Consider the following 18258-nt stretch of genomic DNA (forward strand, 5'->3'; position numbering starts at 1 on the left):
TTCATTTGTTCTCTCAATTGTGCTCCTCCGGTCAAGTCTGCTAAATGTTGTAAACTCCAGGCTTAATATTTTACTCTCTCTGCGCTTCTCTCTATCTGCTAACTTCTATTTGTTCTTTTTTACTGGCTGTATACTTAATAAACTCATTTATTGAAAACCCGAAGTCTGGCTATCATAGACCTTTCTCCAAACCACACAAAACAGCTGAGAATGTTGATGTTGGCAGAAAAGATGAGATCAGTGGTAGCTCACCCTCACCTGTCCCTCTCCAATTCCATTCCCACTGCCTGGCACCATGCCCTGCAGATGATTGAAGTTCTGTGACAAGTGAGTTCAATGGAAACAAACCGACCCCAAGCACTTTCATCCACTTGGACTTTAGCTGAACAAGCATTCGGTGCCTTTCTGTTCTAGCTACATCAGAGCACACTCTGTTGTCTGGCCTCTGAATCCCTTTGTTTCCTGATCTACCCTGGGGATCTCACCACGACGATGCATTCTATTCCCCCAACCAAGTAGCTTCTGCCCCTTCTTGGAATGTTTCCTCTCAGAGCAAACACCAGCTCAGGCTCACGCCCATCTCTGCTCATGATATTCTTTGCCCTGTTTAACTAAAGGGAAGAGACTGTTCACATTCCACTTCCTCTAAGTCTGCTCCTCTGGCCAGCTCAAGTACTATTGCACATAGTCCTTTTATTAAATAAAAACATTATCGAATGGGAGTGAATGCTTCAGAACATTGACAGGATAGACCTGTCTTCCCACCTTACCTCCATTTCCTATGGTCACTGCCATTTCTCTCTGTGTGTGCCTGTCTCTTTTTGAGAGGCCAGATGTTCTGCCTTTCCGTCCCAGTGAAGGAGAATCCAGCAAAACCCAGCTAACAATGAGATGGTCTTTTCCATTTTAAATGCTTTGCCCTCGTGATGTCAAGGCATAAATGGCTCCCCAGAAGCTCCCTCCACCAAGCTCTCCCAAAGATAAGAAAGTATATCCTACATCAAGGGCAGAGCAGAGTCAGAGTATGAAGGAGGACTTGGTCTTTGGTGCCTTAGAAGGAAAGCTGAGCCTTACCTGATGAGTGTTGGAGGAGGGAAAGGGCTGGGGAGGGAATGTGTGTGGCTAATTTAGATACAAACTGGTCAGGTCAAAGAATTACAGAGACACAGAGTAAGACTGTCAATAGCAATGGCTGTCTTCAATATCCACTGCCTCCTCTTCAAAAGAAAATATATTTACCGTAGTATTTACATGTAATTTACATAAGGAAAACCACCTTTGTAAAGTTTGAAGTTCTATAAACTTTAATAAACTTATAGTTATCCCCATAATCAGGACATAGGATAGGTCCATCAAACATGTTCCTCTTTCATATCACTACGAGGCTCTGGCAAACCACAGGGGTTTTCTATCCCGTTACTTTTGACTTTTCAACAGTTTCTTTATTCTTTGGTCTCAGTATTAACCATCATCAGCTGGATACCAGTGTCCCAACCATCACCTGCACACACTAAAGAAGTGTGGTGTTTTAGGTGTGTCAACTAAACCTTAGTAAAGGTGTGTTTAGAAGACATACAACGGGCTAGAGATACGGCTCAGTGGATGAGAGCACTTGCTTCGCACACATGAGGACCCAGGTTCAAATCCTCAGTACTCACATAAATGTGCAGCTATTGACATGGCACATGCCTGTAACCCCAGCACTAACCCCAGCAAATGCGGGGAGGGAGAAGCCAGGAAGATCTCTGGGGCTCGCTGGCTGCCAGTCTAGCTCTAGGGTCAATAACAGACCCTGTCTCAAGGGAATGTGGCAGAGAGGGATAGAGCAGAACATAGAATATCCTCCACTGGCCTCTGTGGGCGTGCATGCGCGCGCGCGCGCACGCGCGCACGCACACACACACACACACACACACACTGACACACAGATACACAGACACAGGCATATAGACACACACACCCATAAGACACACAGACACAGACATACATACACAGACACACACACACTGACACACAGACACACACATAGACACACACACAGACACACAGACACAGACATGCAGGCACAGGCATATAGACACACAACACAACACACACTGACACACACACACACACACACACACACTCAGAAGTGACTACCACGGTCTGTTCCTTCCAGCATTGGAGACTCCAGTGGCTCTGCACCCTGTCAGTTCTTTATTAGTTTGTTTGCTGATTTTCCATTCTAATAGGAGTGTTGTGGTTTCTCCCTGTGGTTCCAATTTCCATTTCCCTAGTGACTGATGATGCTGAACATCTGTGCAGGTGCTTACTCGCCGTCCTTATCTCGTCTGCAGAGCAGCGTGTATTTAACTTTGCCCATTTGGAAAATTAGATTGCTTATTTTCTTATTTAGTTATAAGAATTGTTTATATATTCTAGATATGAGATGTATATTCTGCACATACCTTCTCCCAACCCATGGCTTGTTTTGCATTTATCATGCAAGTTTCTCAGAGGCAAATAACTTTTAATTTTGATAAAATTCAATTTATCTACCACTTGCTTTGATGATTTTCCTTTCCATGTCTGTAGACACTCTCCCTTTTACTCCAGTCTTCCTAAATACAAGTTGGGTATATCTAGATGAAGATTATATTTTCTTTCTATCCTTTCAGTCAGTAGTGGCCATGTAATGATGCTCAAACCAATGGCTTATGACCAGAAGTAATGCAAAAAGCTCTCCATCCATCCCTCAGTCTAGAAAAACCCCATGCTCTGAACTCCCCCTCCCCTCTCCCTCTCTCCCCTTCCCATGGGCTGGGATATGAAGGTAGCAGCATCTGGATTCAACTACCCACTGATGACCATGCCTCAAATCATGGTAGAGCAACAAGATGGAAGGAGCCTGGGTTCCAAACTGACTCACAGAGCAGAGTGTAGGCCCACCTGGGCTGTGGCCCTATAATATGGGAGACACATTGATATCTATCTTATTTAAAATACCACATTTAGAGAGTAGGTATCTTGGATTTTTAACAGATATATCCTTTTTTCTTAGAATGTGAAGTTACTTAGACCCAAGTTTTGTGTTCACTAAAATTGGAGTCCTAGAGTTTATGCTCATTTTTCTAAATTTACTTGCCAAAAACAAGGCCAGCACAAGTTGGCATTAGTAGGTTTTATCTTCACAACACTTAAGGGAGTCAAGCATGGTGGTGCATGCTTTAATCTCAGCACTCAGGAGGCAAAGGCAAGTGGATCTCTGTGAGTTTAAGGTCAACCTGGTGTACATAGAGAGTTCCAGGATCGCCTCAAAAAAAGAATATTTTATTGTCATCTTAAGGGTAAGAGAAAGAAAACAAGGAGTTCACAGGAGTTGCATGGTAGCTCTTCCCTTCTTTGGATAGTTCCCCAGTTTCAGTTGGGGTCTTTTTGGCCCCCCTATTCTCAGTCTATAGAGCCTTAGTAGACACCTAAGTGCACAAATCCAAGCCTAAAGCCATCAGATTTTACATTGCTGAGCAATCCCTACATGACAAGAGGGTGACCTCTAGAGGGTTTTGAAGGCCAGGCATGATGGCTCATGTCTATAATCCCAACATGGGCGAGGGGGGGGGGCGGGCGGCGAGGAGGAGGCAAGAGAATTACCATGAGTTCAAGGCCAGCCTAGGCCACATAGTGACCCCAAGGACAACCTATGCAGCAGAGTAGGATGTTGTCTAAAAAATAAAATAAAATAAAGGAGTTTGTAGTGTCCTGAGGTTTTATGGGACATTAGATTACTGCTTGGACGTCCTCTCTAGACTTGAACTTGAGAGGATGGGAGGCTGACTAAATCCAGGAAACAAGTAGGCCTAAATATGGAGGGGGAAAAAATCCTTTGTGTGACAAATCAGAAACACAAAAAATCCTACCCTATCACAGTTACTAGACATGTTAGGTAGTACTTATTATAACACTGCCACATACCAAATGGGGTACACCAACAGAAATCAACATTCTCAATGTCCTAGATAGAAGTCCACATCAAGGTGTCATCAGGTTTGTGTTTCTGAATATATCTCTAAGGGAAGGTTTATTGCTGCCTTGACTAGCTTTCAGTGGCAGTGGCAAGTCTTAGTATTCCTTCACTTGACGCTAACTTCAAATTCTGCTTAGGTCACCAGCTAGCCATCTTTCTCCTATGTCTTCACTATGTCCTACTTCTGGGTACCTCTGTGTCCAAATGTCCCTCTTCTTATAAGGACACTAGGTATAGGATTAGTGTCCAAGTAGTAGGACCACATCCTGACTTTGTTGCATCTGCACAGACCCTACTTCAGAATAAAGTCACGTTCATAGGCACAGAGAGGTTCAGTTGGACATGTATTCTGGGGGACACAATTTAATCCACAGCATTGGCCAAGAAAATTCTTTCTGAGTTTACCCATTTTAGCTCAAGATTTTGATCATTTGTACCAAGCAAGAGGCAGAGCCAAGATTTGTCCCTAAGTATCTTAATTTCTTCAGAGTCTAAGTCAACACTAAAACTAAAAGCTGGGTCTTCCGCTTCATTGGCCACAGGCCTGAACTTTAGTGGCTTGGAGCTGAGATGGAGAACTCACCATCTTTTTGTCTGCCTCACAGCCACTGGATACCACATGCCCAAAGTAACCAACAAAATTTCGAAAAGTGATTAGGCTAAGATATGATGGTCAACTTGACTGTCTTTAGAATCACTGAGAAGTGGGGGGCACTGCTGCAGATGCATTTCCAGGGAAGAAAGATGGAAGGGAGAAGACCACCCTGAATCTGGGCAGAACCATCCCATACCAGGGGCCTGGACTGATAAAAGGGAAAGTGACGAAGAAAGCCAACAGGGGCTTGAATTCTCTCTTCTCTCTGTTTCTTAACCACCAGCATGCTCTGATTCGCTGAGATTGCATCATTTACTGGAGGAAACTGCTTCTAGCTGTGGTATGGCTTAGCCCTAGCACACACCTTTAATCCAAGGCTTTCTGCTTGAATAATGCAAACAGGATGAAATAAAATCAACCATAAGTCGAGAGCAGAGCAAGCAACCAGTTGATAAGAGAAACCATAAAGAGTTAGAGGAAGTAAGAGGATGGATAGAGAGACACAAGAAGTAGAAGGGAGGGACATCTGGTTGGTTAAGTTTTTGTTTCAGACAGTGTAGAAAAAAGCTCTCTTTCTGGGACAACAGCAAAGGAGGAAGCAGCTGGGTGCTTTCTCTGCCTTTCTGAGCTGGCAGGTTTTCACCCCAGCATCTGGCTCTCAAGTCTTTACTGATAAAATAGATCCATAGAGACTTAGATTAAAAAACAACAGCCCAGGGCTCCAGGCAAGAAGGGAAATGGTGTGGGGACCCAGATGGGACAGAAATTAGGACTTCTGCAGAAAGAGATGGTATCCCCTTACAAAGTCCATTTGGCCCTGGTCCCCAAATCTCTTGGTAATGCCACTAGCCATACTTTCTTGAATTCTACATGACTAGGTACCAGACCCAATAAACGAAAAGGGAATCCTGCTGGTTAAATAAGTGGGCAGGTAGTTTCCTGGGCAGCTGAGATTTCAAGAAAGGCAGACTTGGAGCCACATCTCTCAACACACATTGCTCAGCACTTTGAAGCAGGAAGTGGATTTGTTTCCTGTTGCCAATGCAACAAATTGATACCAACTGGGAAATAAAACAACAAAACTTACTGTCCAATCAGGGAGGTCATATGTCCAGAATCAGTGTGCCAGTGGGCACTCCTTGATTTGTGGCTGCACCCCCTCTAATCTCTGGCAGTTTTCATATGCTTTTTGTCTCTGTGTCTGTCTTCCTAGAGCCTTCTCACCATGTCTCTGTGTCTTGTGAACCTCCTCTCTCACTCCTTTCTGAAAGTCATTAGACACTAGTCATTAGATTGAGTGCTCACCCTAAATGTAAGATGAGCTCACTGCAAGGCTCTCAGCTTCACAATATCCACAAAGACTTGTTGTGGGATAATCGTTTTTGTATGCTGTGAAGATGTGTCTCTGCTTAAGGCACCTTCTGATTGGTTTAATAAAGAGGTGAATGGCCAATAGCTAGGCAGGAGAGAACAGGCGGGACTTCCGGGAAGAGAGAGGAACTTGCGAAGAATCTGAGGCAGCAAGATGTGGAGGGAGTCAGATAACATAGCATGGAAGAGAGGTAATGATCCATGTGACAGAAGGTAGATTAATATAAATGGGTTAATTTAAGTTCTAAGAGCTAGTTGGAAACAAGCCTAAGTTTTGGCCAAGCACTCATAATTAATAAAAAGTCTCCTTGTCGTTATTTGGGAGCTGGCAGTACAAAGAGAGACTGACTACAGAGACTCTACTTCCAAATACAAACAGATGAGCAACTACAGCTCAGACATACCTATGGTGTTTAGGAAGCACAACTCCATCCACTGAGGTAGATTGGAGACCCAGAAATTTGTACTTTCATGGGCATCCAAAAGGACTCTAATCTGTAGACCTTACTTTGAAGAAGCTAGTCCATTTGTTGCAGATTCAGAGATGGATTAGGTATGGTCTCCTGTCTTGGAAGACATACCATTTCATGAGAGATGTAGACAGATTACATAAAGCACTGCTTCATAATGCCAAGCAAGAACCCCAAGGCAAGTGTACCAGAGTTCAAATTATGCTCCCTCTCGTTGCAAGCTGTAAGACTTAGAGCATGTTCCTTGGCTTGCGTGAGCCCTGATTTCCATACTGTTTAAGAAGCGATTCCTACATATGTTGTTGTCAAATGAGGCTCAGACAGAGAAGGGAAATATGACTTCCTGTACAATGACTGACATGAAGGGCAGAGTCAAGAGACAGACATTAGTTACTACTAAGGCAGAAGGCAAATTCTGCTTACACTCACACTGCAGGTTTTTTAATATACATCTGTGCAAAGGAAATTCCATTATTCTACAGCATGTTGCTCATGATATAAATATAGCCACAAAATTATGAACTTACTTAAAACATGCAAAGTTTTCACTTTTTTTTTTTTGTAACTCAGTTGCATCATTCTTGTATGCTATACTATCAATGAGGTGAAACTCGTTTGGGATGGATGAGACAACTTTTTAAAGACCCATTCCAGAATCTGTGGGCTTACTCAGCAGGCATTTATCAATCACCTTCTGTATATGGAGCTCAAAATGTAGGCACTGGAGAGCCAATTAAAAAACACAGACCAGCCAGGTTACCACTGCCATGCAATGTGGTCAGTACAAAATAAGCAGCTGCCATTGGGAGGCACCCTCGAGGGACACCTGGTACAATTTAGCATTTGATTACACTTCCTTTCTTTGTTTATTGAGTGACCTTCTCCCCAGACTACACCAGTAAACCTCACATGTTCTTTGAAGGCAGGAGGTTCTGAGGTGTCTTCTGAATGGGTGACCACTGAATTCTAAGCAGCGAATAGTGAACCTAACTTCTTGTTTGTTGTTTATTTGTTTGGGGGAGGATAGGGTCTCGTGTAGAGCTTTGAACTCGCTGTGTAGCAGAGGATGGCATTGGACTCCTGATCCTACTGCCTCTACCTCTACCAAGTATTAGGATCACAGGTGTGTATCCCCATTGCCAGCTAAGGTGTTTGACTTCTAATAAGCACTCTGAACACACATCTACTAGAACAGGGAATATTGTACTTTGAGACAGAGCCCAGCACTGGATTTCCATGGAGAAGCCCCTGTAGCCTCCTTTACTGGTGTGGATGATTCTTGGTGGGCCCAGGGACAGATTCCCAGTAGATCTATCCCTTGACGTAAAGCCTGACAGATGGAGGAGAGAGAGATGGGCTGAGATATAACATATCATCCTACTGGAGGTTCGTCTTTTCCAATGCTAGACCAACACTAAACGAACTAAACTAGGGCAGAGGCCCTAAGTAATGGAGCTCGCTCTACACACACTGGGCGTTAAATGGCTAGACAACTGGAAGACGCATCCACACAGATGGTAGAGGTGAGTGGTAGCTTTCTTGGGACAGGGAGAAGTTACTCTCCCTCTCACCTGAAGAAGCCAGCAGCCTGAGCCAGGCAAACAAACAACTCTGGGTGGATTAAAGAGGAGGCCGCCTAAGAGTCTGGAAGCTCACTCTTGGGACTGCTTCTGGCACACTCGCAGGGGAGCGTGTGGTGTTGTCTATTTCCACGGGTTAAATCACCTCTGCACCTGTCTCATTCCTTGGAGAAATGAATGACTCCACCACTTCACACACAGTAGGCGCAGGAAACAGGAGTTGAATGAATGGAGTAAGAATGCATGAACCAACCGTTGCAAGGACTCCAAACCACAGTTCCAAGCCATGCCGCCTGGCCCAGTTGTTACCCAAGGGCCCGGATTGTCCCCCAGGCGTCACCTTTTCAGCACCAGGAATCATCCAATCGCTTGCCTCCAAAACAGTGGTGACTAGGCAGGCAGGTGGGGCTTGTCTTTCCCCTCCCGGATCCCAGGGCTCTTGAGTCTCTCCTATCCTAGGCCAAACCCTGGCGGGCTAAAGGCCCCTCCCCAGAGCCTGGCACCAGATGGCGCGGGAGACCGCGGCGCCCCCGCAGGCCTGAAAGTGCGGGATGGACCGCGCACCTGCAGGTCCTGCGTGGGCCACCTGGTACCCGGCCTCTCGGGGGTTGCGGACCCGCTGCAGCCGCTCCCGAGGCGGGCCCGGAGCCCCGGCCTCACCTCGCTCACCAGCCCCTGCCAGTCGCTCTCGGTCCGATCGCCGTCCATGTCCCCTCCTGCGTGCGCCGGTCGGCTGCACAGACGCCTCCCTTCTCCTCCTCCGGCTCCTGTCGCCGCCTCCACCCCGGCCCCGCGCAGCCGGGAGAGGGCCGGGCACCACCGAGCCTCCGCGCCGCCGCCGCCCGCGCGGCTGCCTCCACGTCAGCCTCCGCGGAGGAAGGGGAGGAGGAGCCGGGCCCCAACCACTGCCCTGCAGCAGCCCCGGGGCCGGGGCCCGCCGCGGCGCCCCGAGGTCCCCAGGCCACCAGCCGCTTCTCCTAGGGTAGGGAGCCGGCCTGGGAACCTGCACACAATCCCAGACCCCATCATTCCCAGGCCTGCGGTGAGGGAGGGAGGCTGGCGAACAGGTGGGTGTCACCCCAACCCTGAGAAGCCAAACTCCCCCATCCAGCCATCCGCTGCCAGGTCAGGCCTCCGCCATTGGAATCGAAGCTCCTTGAAGGAAGAGCCTTCCATTTCACAGAGGAAGGTGTGGAACAGTGTTTGCACGCAGCAGGTGCTTTCTATATTTTTTGTTGCGCACACAAATGAGCCCCTCCATACTGTACACTGATACTGATTTTTAAAGCGACCAACATTTGCCTTTTTTTTAAGTATCAGATATCATATTTAGAACGCAAATGCAAAAACTGAAAATAAAACTTCAAATTCTGAATAGGGCCAAAAAAGCTCAATGGTGGGACTTGGCACGAGTTCAAGACTGTGCCATTCAGGGTTCTATGTAGAAGAGGTGGCAGAAAGAGTCCAAGAGTCAGAGATGGTAGACAAATTCAAGGAAACAGCATTTTGCAAGCACAACAGGGCTGATGTACATATGACCTCTCAAAACCTACAAAAGCTCAAGCCAGATAAGAAGAACAGTAACCACAGAGTCCCACCCCTAACCAGGAAGCCATTTGCAATTGGTAGCTGCTGGGAGAAGGGAAAATCAGTTTTCTTAAACAGAGTGACATTTCAACCACACTCCAAGGCAGGTCCCATGTACAGGAGTAGTTGGCCAACGCAAATAGGACACCATGATTTTCCCCCATGCTTTTGTTTGTTTGTTTGTTTTTAAGAGAGAAAGAGAACATGAAGTTGGGTGGAGGGAAGAAGGATCTGGGAGGATTTGGGGAAGAGGAAGGAATATAATAATATTTTGTATGAAATTCTAAAAAAATAAATAAAAACATCTTTATAAAGTTAATTCCATTGAACTTTCGTTAGAGGGCAGACTAGAAGAGAATTGCAGATGGAAGGGAACCTCAGGTGGGTACTATGTGACCCCCTCATATTTGCCAACCAAACGCTTCCCATACTTGGGGAAACACACAATTTGTGCAAATGAGTAGGCGGTCTCAGAAGCTGTCAATCCATTTGACAACTGCTGAAGCCTCACAGCCAAACACATATTTACATGTTCAGTTCCTACTGGTAGTCAGTCACTCCTGTGATGTTACATCCCTTTCATCAGTTAAGAAAACTGAGTGCTGAAATGTGGAGAAATGGCTTTGGGCCCCAGCCTGCTGTTAACCTAAAGATGAAATATCATGCCTGAGAATGGGAGACACTGAGCTCCATTCTTGGCTTTTTTCCTGGCGTAGTAGACTGATGGCTTTTCAAGATGGCAGCCTTTCTGTCTCTTCCATTAGCTCTCATTCTGGGCTCAGTCATTTGACCAGCTTTACCCAAGCAATGTTTGGGTATTATAATAATCAAGTCACTAAGCACCTTTGGGATGGGGCTTAGTATTGCATAGTACTCCTGGGAGCCTAGGAGCACCTCCATGAAAACAAGTCCAGAATGGCTTAGTGGTTATCACATGACTCCCTGGAATGGCCAACCACCAACCAACCAGTGCATGTGTGAGGACCCCATCTGACACAGGTGCATGGGTGAGCCCGGCAACAATGGGAGAAGAACCGCCCATCTGAGCCTTGCCCAAGCTGATGACCCACAGACTCATGCAGCGAATAAGCAGTGCTTAAGCCTCTGTGTTTGGAGCTGATTTGCGGTATATCAGCAAATAACTGGTATGGATGACGGTAGCACAATGGATGAAGAAGCCTGAATGGCTGAGCTCTCCCTATCAGACTTCTTAATGGCCTATCTGTGCCTGACATTACAGCCGATGGAGTTCTCGTCCACAAAAGCTTTTACAACACATGGACAGGGAAGGGGCTATGTGAAGAAGCCTGCCTACCTGTGAGTTCTTTGAGTTTGTGCCTGAACTCATCCTGGGAAGGTTGAAAAGCCCTGAGTCCACGATCTCTGTCCTGGAGGTATGCAAATTAATGCTCTAGAGAACAAGACAAAAGAAAAGAAAAATAGAAAGAAAGAAAAAAAAAGGAAATGAACTAGTATACTGCTAAATCATCTTGTCTTCTCTCCATTCCACCCCACCTAGCTCATTCCCTTTGCAATCCAAGCAGGTGGAAAGAGGTCATCCCTCGATAGAACCGCTAGGGTTAATTAACTCAAGGCCAAGCACTTACTCCTAACAGCCTGTCTCTTACCTGGAAAGCAAGGTACTGTCTGCCAATATATTGCCCTCTGGCAAACCATCTGCTTCTCTTCTGACCTGTCGATGAAATAGACTGTAGGGAGAGTGGGCAGATCTGGGGCCATCTGCCTTGCTCTCTGCTGGCCTTCAGGTGGGAAAGCCCCTTCTGGATCCCTGGTTTAGCTGAGTCTTTAAACTCAGCTGCTGCATGGAGCCATCACGGATATTTTAGGCAGCAGGATGGGTGATCAATGAACTGCTAAGAGCCAAGGAGCCTTTGTTTGGAAAGCATGGACCTTTAAGGCGACTGCCTGTGTTTTGCTCTTTTTTTTTTTTTTTTCCCATGCAATAACAGACATCGATCAAAGTATTTAAAGGGAAAATTGGGGAGGAAATCAAAAGGTGTCAGGCCTCTCCCACACCCCCTCCCCCAGCAGGCTGAGAAACCTTCCACAAAGTTGAAAAACAGAATCCCGAGCTGCTGGGGGCTTCCTGGAGATTTCATGTGCCAGCTCCCACCGGCTCAGCCGGTAAGATATGAAGGAATCACAGAGAAAGACAGCGGAGCTGCAAGCCATTCTTTTTTATCTCTTTTCATTTATGTAGCCTGACATTGAGTAATAATAATAATTAAATCCAGTTTAAGCTTTTAGGCACCTAGACCAGAAGGCCTCTAGACACCTCATCAACAGCAGCCCTGGCTGGTGCAAACAAAGCTAATTATATTGTGGTTAACTGTTCTCAAAGAAAATAAAAATAAAAATAAAACCATTTACAAGTGTCTTCACCTCGGACAAAAGCAATCCATTAAATGTCCTACCCAGTGCCAGTGCACACAGGGCCAGTTTAAAACAGGTGACCTTCTGTTCAACTTCCCACCCTGGCACAAAAGACGGAAACACTGGCCTTAGCGCTAGTTCTCACATCCCCTCAGCTTTCTGAAAAATCATCTCTCGAGACCCAATTTCTTCATAGGTATTCATAGCCCCAGGACCAATTTTATTGATTTATTTCTACACACCTAAGGTAGCTGGAGTGCTTAGATGTCTTTGAAGGATGCTTCTCACTTTTCAGAGTCTGAGGGGGGCTTAGATGCGGAAACTCCAAAATAGTTCAATCTAAGAAATTAAACCAGTAAATACTAATGAAAACAAAAACAACCCCCCCCCAAAAAAAAAACTCCTGGGGGAGACTGGGGAAGAAAAGACACGTGGAGCTGACTATCAGAATGAGTTTTCTGCTGAGCAAGATCACCTGGCCCTGGCCCAGCAGCTTCAGACATGTGGGTAAAACCCCAGAGCTTTGGATACTTGCACAGGATAGTCGGTGTGAGATTCTAGCTGCCCATGTGAAAAATGTCCGAGTTCTCATCAAATGAAAGGAAGTTGTTCTCCTGGAGAGATGTTTGAGCCCTCCCCTTCCAAACTGTCCAGGCCCTACTCAGGGCTAGTTCTCTCCCTCATCATTGCCTTTCTTTTGCCTGAATTAAGAAAACCTGGGGGAGGGGGGCAATGATTCTTTTTTTTTTTTTTTTTTTTTTTTTTTTTTTTTTTTTTTTTTTTAATTGCTTGTGAGTGCTGAATGATGTGTTGCTCGAGTGTGGATTAGTGGACCACCCATATGTTTAATTGTGTTTTTGTGGAATGGAGACAATTAATTGCTCTAGGAACTTAAACATTGCAGATATCTCTTGTTCATAAAGAAAGGCTCATTTTTGACCCGCCCTACCAGGAGCCTCCATGGGCTGGCTGCTCCTAATTTTAGCTTGAGACAGAGAACTAATAGGTCTTTATGTTCCTTGCAAGAGCTTCCTGAAGAGCCTTGAGACCTGAGGTCCCCTGGGCCACTGGCCTCCGTTCTGTGGAAAAACAAGGCTCTGTCTCTTCCACGGCTTAGGGACACTCTGTGAGGGACCTCATTCATCATTTCCCTGCAGAGCGGCCAGGCAGCCGAGGGCTAGATGAGGGATTCAGGCCGCTTCCTCATTCTCAGCATGCTTTGTGTGTTAGCCAGTGGAGTTCCTGGGGCCTCCCTGCCACCTCCTCTAAACCCTCCCTGCCCAGCGGCAATCATGCGCGCTCACGATCCGCCTCCAGCCCGGCTGGCTGCCAATCAGCCCGGCAACAGGGGTGGGAGGAAGTTCCACTTCCCGCTGAACCGAGCCGAGGTGCTCCGAGCCACTGAGTGGGGCTGATGACCGCCTGGCAGGCTCCAGGACGCAACTGTCACCCGGAGCAGTCGCATGCCTGGGCTGATTGGCTAGGGCGTTGCGGGAGGCAGTGGCAGGGAGAAGGGGAGGCGGAAGAAGGGAGGCTGAGAGAAGGGGGCTGAGATGCCAGGGCGAAAAGGGAAGAGCTGGGAAATGAGCTGGAGGGTGCGAGGGACCCAGGAAAAGGCAGGACCTGCGCGCCTGGTGAGAGGCCAGGTAGGAAAGAACCTCAGGAGGAGAGCCGAAAACCTCGGGCGCCAGGGAAAATTCAACCTCAAGCCCTGTGGGAAATGGAGAGAGCCCCGGGCACAGAATGGAGTTAAAAACAGAAAAGTCAGACAAAGTCACTTGGCGCTCAGATCACTCAAATATGTTGTACTTATTGATAATGTGTTTCATCCATTCTGCGGGGGCTGGGGGCCGTGATTCAGCACAAATTTGATGTAAATTTATGGAAATAGAAATGCAGAGAAGCCGCAAGCTCCAAGCTGCTGGCGGGTTGGCTGCATGGCCCTCAGCGAAGGGAGGTGACTGCTCTCTGTACTTGGGGAGCTGAAAATAGAAACGTATGACTTGGGGGCCACTGGCCTTTCCTGCAGGCCAGGAACAGGACTGACCCTGTCGCTCTGGAAAACTTAAGGGGAAAAAAAAGTTTAAAAGCTGATGACTGTCCAAAATAGGATCACCTCCATTGGCCTCCCGTCTCTTTTCTGTCTGAGGATGGGGGAGCAATTTTTATCCAGTGGTTATGGACAGACGGGCTTATGTGAAGGGGAGGGAGGGAAGAGAATTGTCATTCTCAAGAACCTACTGTGTGCGGAGAATTAGCTGGTGAAGCGACAGGCATATTTTTCCCTCTGCACTGTGGGAGAATCATTTGACAGGGAGGGCGAAAGGTGGTATTCCATAGAATTGTCTGGAGCTGGTAAAAGGTTTACTGCCCATTAGGCTGTCCTTTATAACCGCAGATGGGAGATTTCTGTCCCCCACCCCTCATAGCGGGTCGTGACATTTGTCTATTAATGTGGCTGGCCCAAGTCAATAGCAGTCTCTCTGGCCTGGCTGCGGCCAAACATTGCGGGCAAGCTTTCACAAGTCTAGGAATTGCTTCTCTGGGCCAGACAGACCTTGCTTTGTAGTTTGCAATTGAATTCAAATAGGAGAATCAACACACCAAGGGCAGGTAAATATCTCCGTGACAGAATGCTTACCCAGCATATATGAGCCTCAGCTGTCATCCCCAGTACTGAAAAAAAAAAAAAAAAAAACACCAAGATGCAGCCCCAGGCCAAAGGACGTCACTTTCCCTTCATTCTTTATTGTTTAAAATACATATTTCTTTTTATTTTATGTGTCTTAGTGTTTGCCTACATGTATGTAAGCGCATTGTGCAATGCCTTATGCCTATGGAGGCCACAAGGGACGTTGCATCCTCCAGAACTGAAGTCAGTAAGCCATTATGTGGGTTGCTGGGAACCAAATCCTGGCCCTGTACTCTTAACCTCTAAGCCAGTGATTGTCAACCTGTGGGTGGTGGCCATTGGAAAAACACATATTTCTGATGGTCTTAGGAACTGAAATATCCCTCAGTAGCAAATTTACAGTTATGAAGTAGCAAGGAAAATAATTTTATGGTTGGGGTCACCACAACATGAAGAACTGTATTCAAGGTCCGGTCTCAGCATTAGGAAGGCTGAGAACCACTCTTCTAGCCATCCCTCCAGCCCTCCCACATTCCAGCACTAACCCTGCCTTCTGGCAATGCTACATTCCTTTTTGAACGCACAAGGAAGGCCTTCTGGGAGCTTGAGTTTCCAGGGTTGGTTTGGTCTGGACGTGGACAAAGAGGAGGTTATCTGAAGTCAAGATCGTGGGTTGTAGGGATGGTGAGGCAGATGTTTAATAGGCTGAGTATGATCCCATCACGTATAATCCCAACACATGTGAAGCAATAATTGTCAGTTCTTGGTGACATTTCAGATACTGCTTCAAGCTCAGTAGGTCAAGAGTCCTTTGTTCTCTGGTAGAACAAAAAAAATGGCAAGTGTGATTTCTACATGGAGCAAGCCAGAAAGGATGTCTGCCAGCTTGTAATTTCCCCCGATATTGCAGCAAATGTCTCATCTTAGGAAGGAAGTACATGGATGAACTTTCTGTACCTTCACATAGCACAATGGTTGCTACTTATTAAGCCCCTTTCTTCTCACGGGATAGGAAAAAAAAGACATTAAGATGATGTGCTGGCTAGTTTTTATGTCAACCTGACACAGGCTATAGTCATTTGGGGGGAAAAGAACCTCAGTTGAGAAAATTCCTTCAAAAGATTGCCCTGTGGACCATTTTCTTGATTAATAATTGAAGTGAGTGAGCCCATCACACAGATAACAGTGCAACTCCCAGATGGTTGGCCCTAGATGGGATAAGAAAGCAGGCTGAGCAAGCCATGAGTAGCAAGCCAGTAGACAGCACTGCTCCATGGCCTCTGTATCAGGTTCCTGCCTTGAGGTCCTGCCCTGGCTTCCCTGGATGATGGACCAAAAATCCTAAATAAACTCTTTCCTCTCCAAGTTACTTTTGGTCATGGTATTTATCACAGCAATAGAAAACTAATTAAGACAGCTGATACAAGAGCCTTGGTGGTGTCTCCTTTGACAAACAGTGTCATTAATTCATTCAACTGGGTTTTTTTGAGCACGTCTTAGGTACTAGGACCTAGTGCTGTAGCCTCAAACCTCTTGAAGGGTAACAAGTAGATCTCCAGCAGCGTAACACTGAGCACTGAGGACACTTGAAGACTGGATGCCACAGGTACATGACGTACCACCTGCCTCTCCAGCAAATCAATATGATATACTTAAGGGTGAAAAATGGGGTGGGCACTCAGTGAGTAAAGTGTTTGTCTTGTGAGCATGGGGACCGCAGTTCAATCCCCAGAACCAGTGTTAAAAAATACTTTTTAAATACATAATTTTCAAATGCTTGGGGGCCTACAGAGATGGCTCAGCGGTTAAGAGCACTTCCCTTTTTTCCGTGGGATCTGAATTCAGTTCTCAGCGCTCCCACCAGGCAGCTGAAAACCACCTGTGACTCCATGTCCAGCAGATCCAACCCCATCTTCTGACCTCTGTATTTACACACAAATAGCATGCACACAGACACACACACATGTAGCTAGAGTTTTCCTGCCTTGCCCACAGTCAGGACAAATCTCTGTCACCCGCCAGTCCCACAGCCGCTCAGACCCAACCAAGTAAACACAGAGACTTATATTGCTTACAAACTGTATGGCTGTGGCAGGCTTCTTGCTAACTGTTCTTACAGCTTAAATTAATCCATTTCCATAAATCTATACCTTGCCACGTGGCTGGTGGCTTACTGGCGTCTTCACATGCTGCTGGTCATGGCTGCGGCTGGCAGTGTCTCTCTGCCTCAGCCTTCCGCTTCCCAGAATTCTCCGCTCTCCTTGTCCCACCTACTTCCTGCCTGGCCACTGGCCAATCAGTGTTTTATTTATTGACCAATCAAAACAATTTGACATACAAACCATCCCACAGCACACACACACACACACACACACACACACACACACACACACACACAAATGAAATCTTTTTTTTTAAGTGTGTATGATGATGCATGTTTGTATCCCAGTTCTGAGGAGGAGATTCCTGCTGCTTGTTGGCAAGCCAGGCTAATCTGCTTGACAAGCACCCGAGCCGTGAGAGACCCTGTCTTAGAAAAACTAAGTGGGGCCCCTGAGGAACAACAGCTGAGATCATCCTCTAGCCTCCATGTGTGTGGACACACACGTGCACTTACACACACATGAGTACTCACACGTTTTTAAAAGGGTAAATTTTATGCTTGTTGTATGTCTATGTTTTTTTAGACTCTTTGGAGAAAAATGTTTAAAAACAGAAAAACGGGTGCATTTCAAGATGAAGGGAAAGGAAGACGGAACACTTCGAAGACACAGCAAGCATAAAGCAGGAAAATCTACGCAGCAAACCCTGAAACCTTCAAAAGAGGGAGTACTGACCCCTGTGAAAGATGTGAAACAGTAATGAGACAAAACATAAGAAAAACAAACAAACAAAAACCAGTCGGTTGGACAGTGAGAGGAGGAGCCTGGACAGCATAGACTTTCTGTGCTCAGTCTCCTCATCTCTACAATGGGTAGGTTGGACCAGATGATATGGAAGTCCTAAGGCTCACTGGGACTCTGTATAAAGCCTAGTCAAGGTGCTGTAACTGTCCTCCAAAGAAAGATTCTAGAACCTCCACTGTCTTAGATATTTTTCTGTTGCTGTGATAAAAAGCCATGGCCAAAGTGTCTTGGTCACTGTTCTATCTCTGTGAAGAAACACCATGACCATGGCAACTCTTATTAAGAAAAGCATTTAATTGGAGGTTTGCTTATAGTTTTAGAAGGTTAATCTATTATTGTCATTGTGGTAAGCAGACAGGCATGGTGCTGGAGCAGTAGCTGAATGCTTTAGATCCTGACCCACAGGCAGAGAAAAACGAGCGATGCTGGGCCTGGTGTGGGCTTTTGAAACCTCAAAACCCTAATGACATACCTCATCCAACAAGATCACACCTCTTAATCTTTTCCAAACAGTCCCACCACCTGGGGACCAAGCATTCAGAGATCTGAACCTATGGAGGGGACTGGCATTCCCCTTCAAACTACCCCAGCAACTTATAGAAAGAAGAATTTATTTGGGCTTATGGTTCCAGAAAGATAGGAGTCCATCACTGTTGTGCTGGGGAAGCATGGAAGTGAGCAGTCATGGTGGATGAAGCAGCAGGTGAGAGCTCACATCTT

The 18258-nt window shown here is 46.3% G+C and overlaps 1 protein-coding gene across 3 annotated transcripts in view; it reads right to left on the bottom strand.

The window, feature by feature from the left end:
• Ccdc149 (coiled-coil domain containing 149) overlaps positions 1–8880 on the bottom strand; it is a 92255-nt gene extending 83375 nt beyond the window's left edge. For all 3 annotated transcript variants that reach the window (XM_037209031.1, XM_037209030.1, XM_028865903.2), the window contains exon 1: positions 8680–8880. In XM_037209031.1, the coding sequence (XP_037064926.1) occupies positions 8680–8727 (48 nt within the window). In that variant the 5' untranslated portion in view covers positions 8728–8880. The remainder of the gene's footprint in view (positions 1–8679) is intronic.
• Between the last annotated feature and the right edge of the window lie 9378 nt (positions 8881–18258).

The sequence above is a fragment of the Peromyscus leucopus genome, chromosome 10 (genome assembly GCF_004664715.2).
Source record: "Peromyscus leucopus breed LL Stock chromosome 10, UCI_PerLeu_2.1, whole genome shotgun sequence".
NCBI classification, from domain to species: Eukaryota; Metazoa; Chordata; class Mammalia; order Rodentia; family Cricetidae; genus Peromyscus; species Peromyscus leucopus.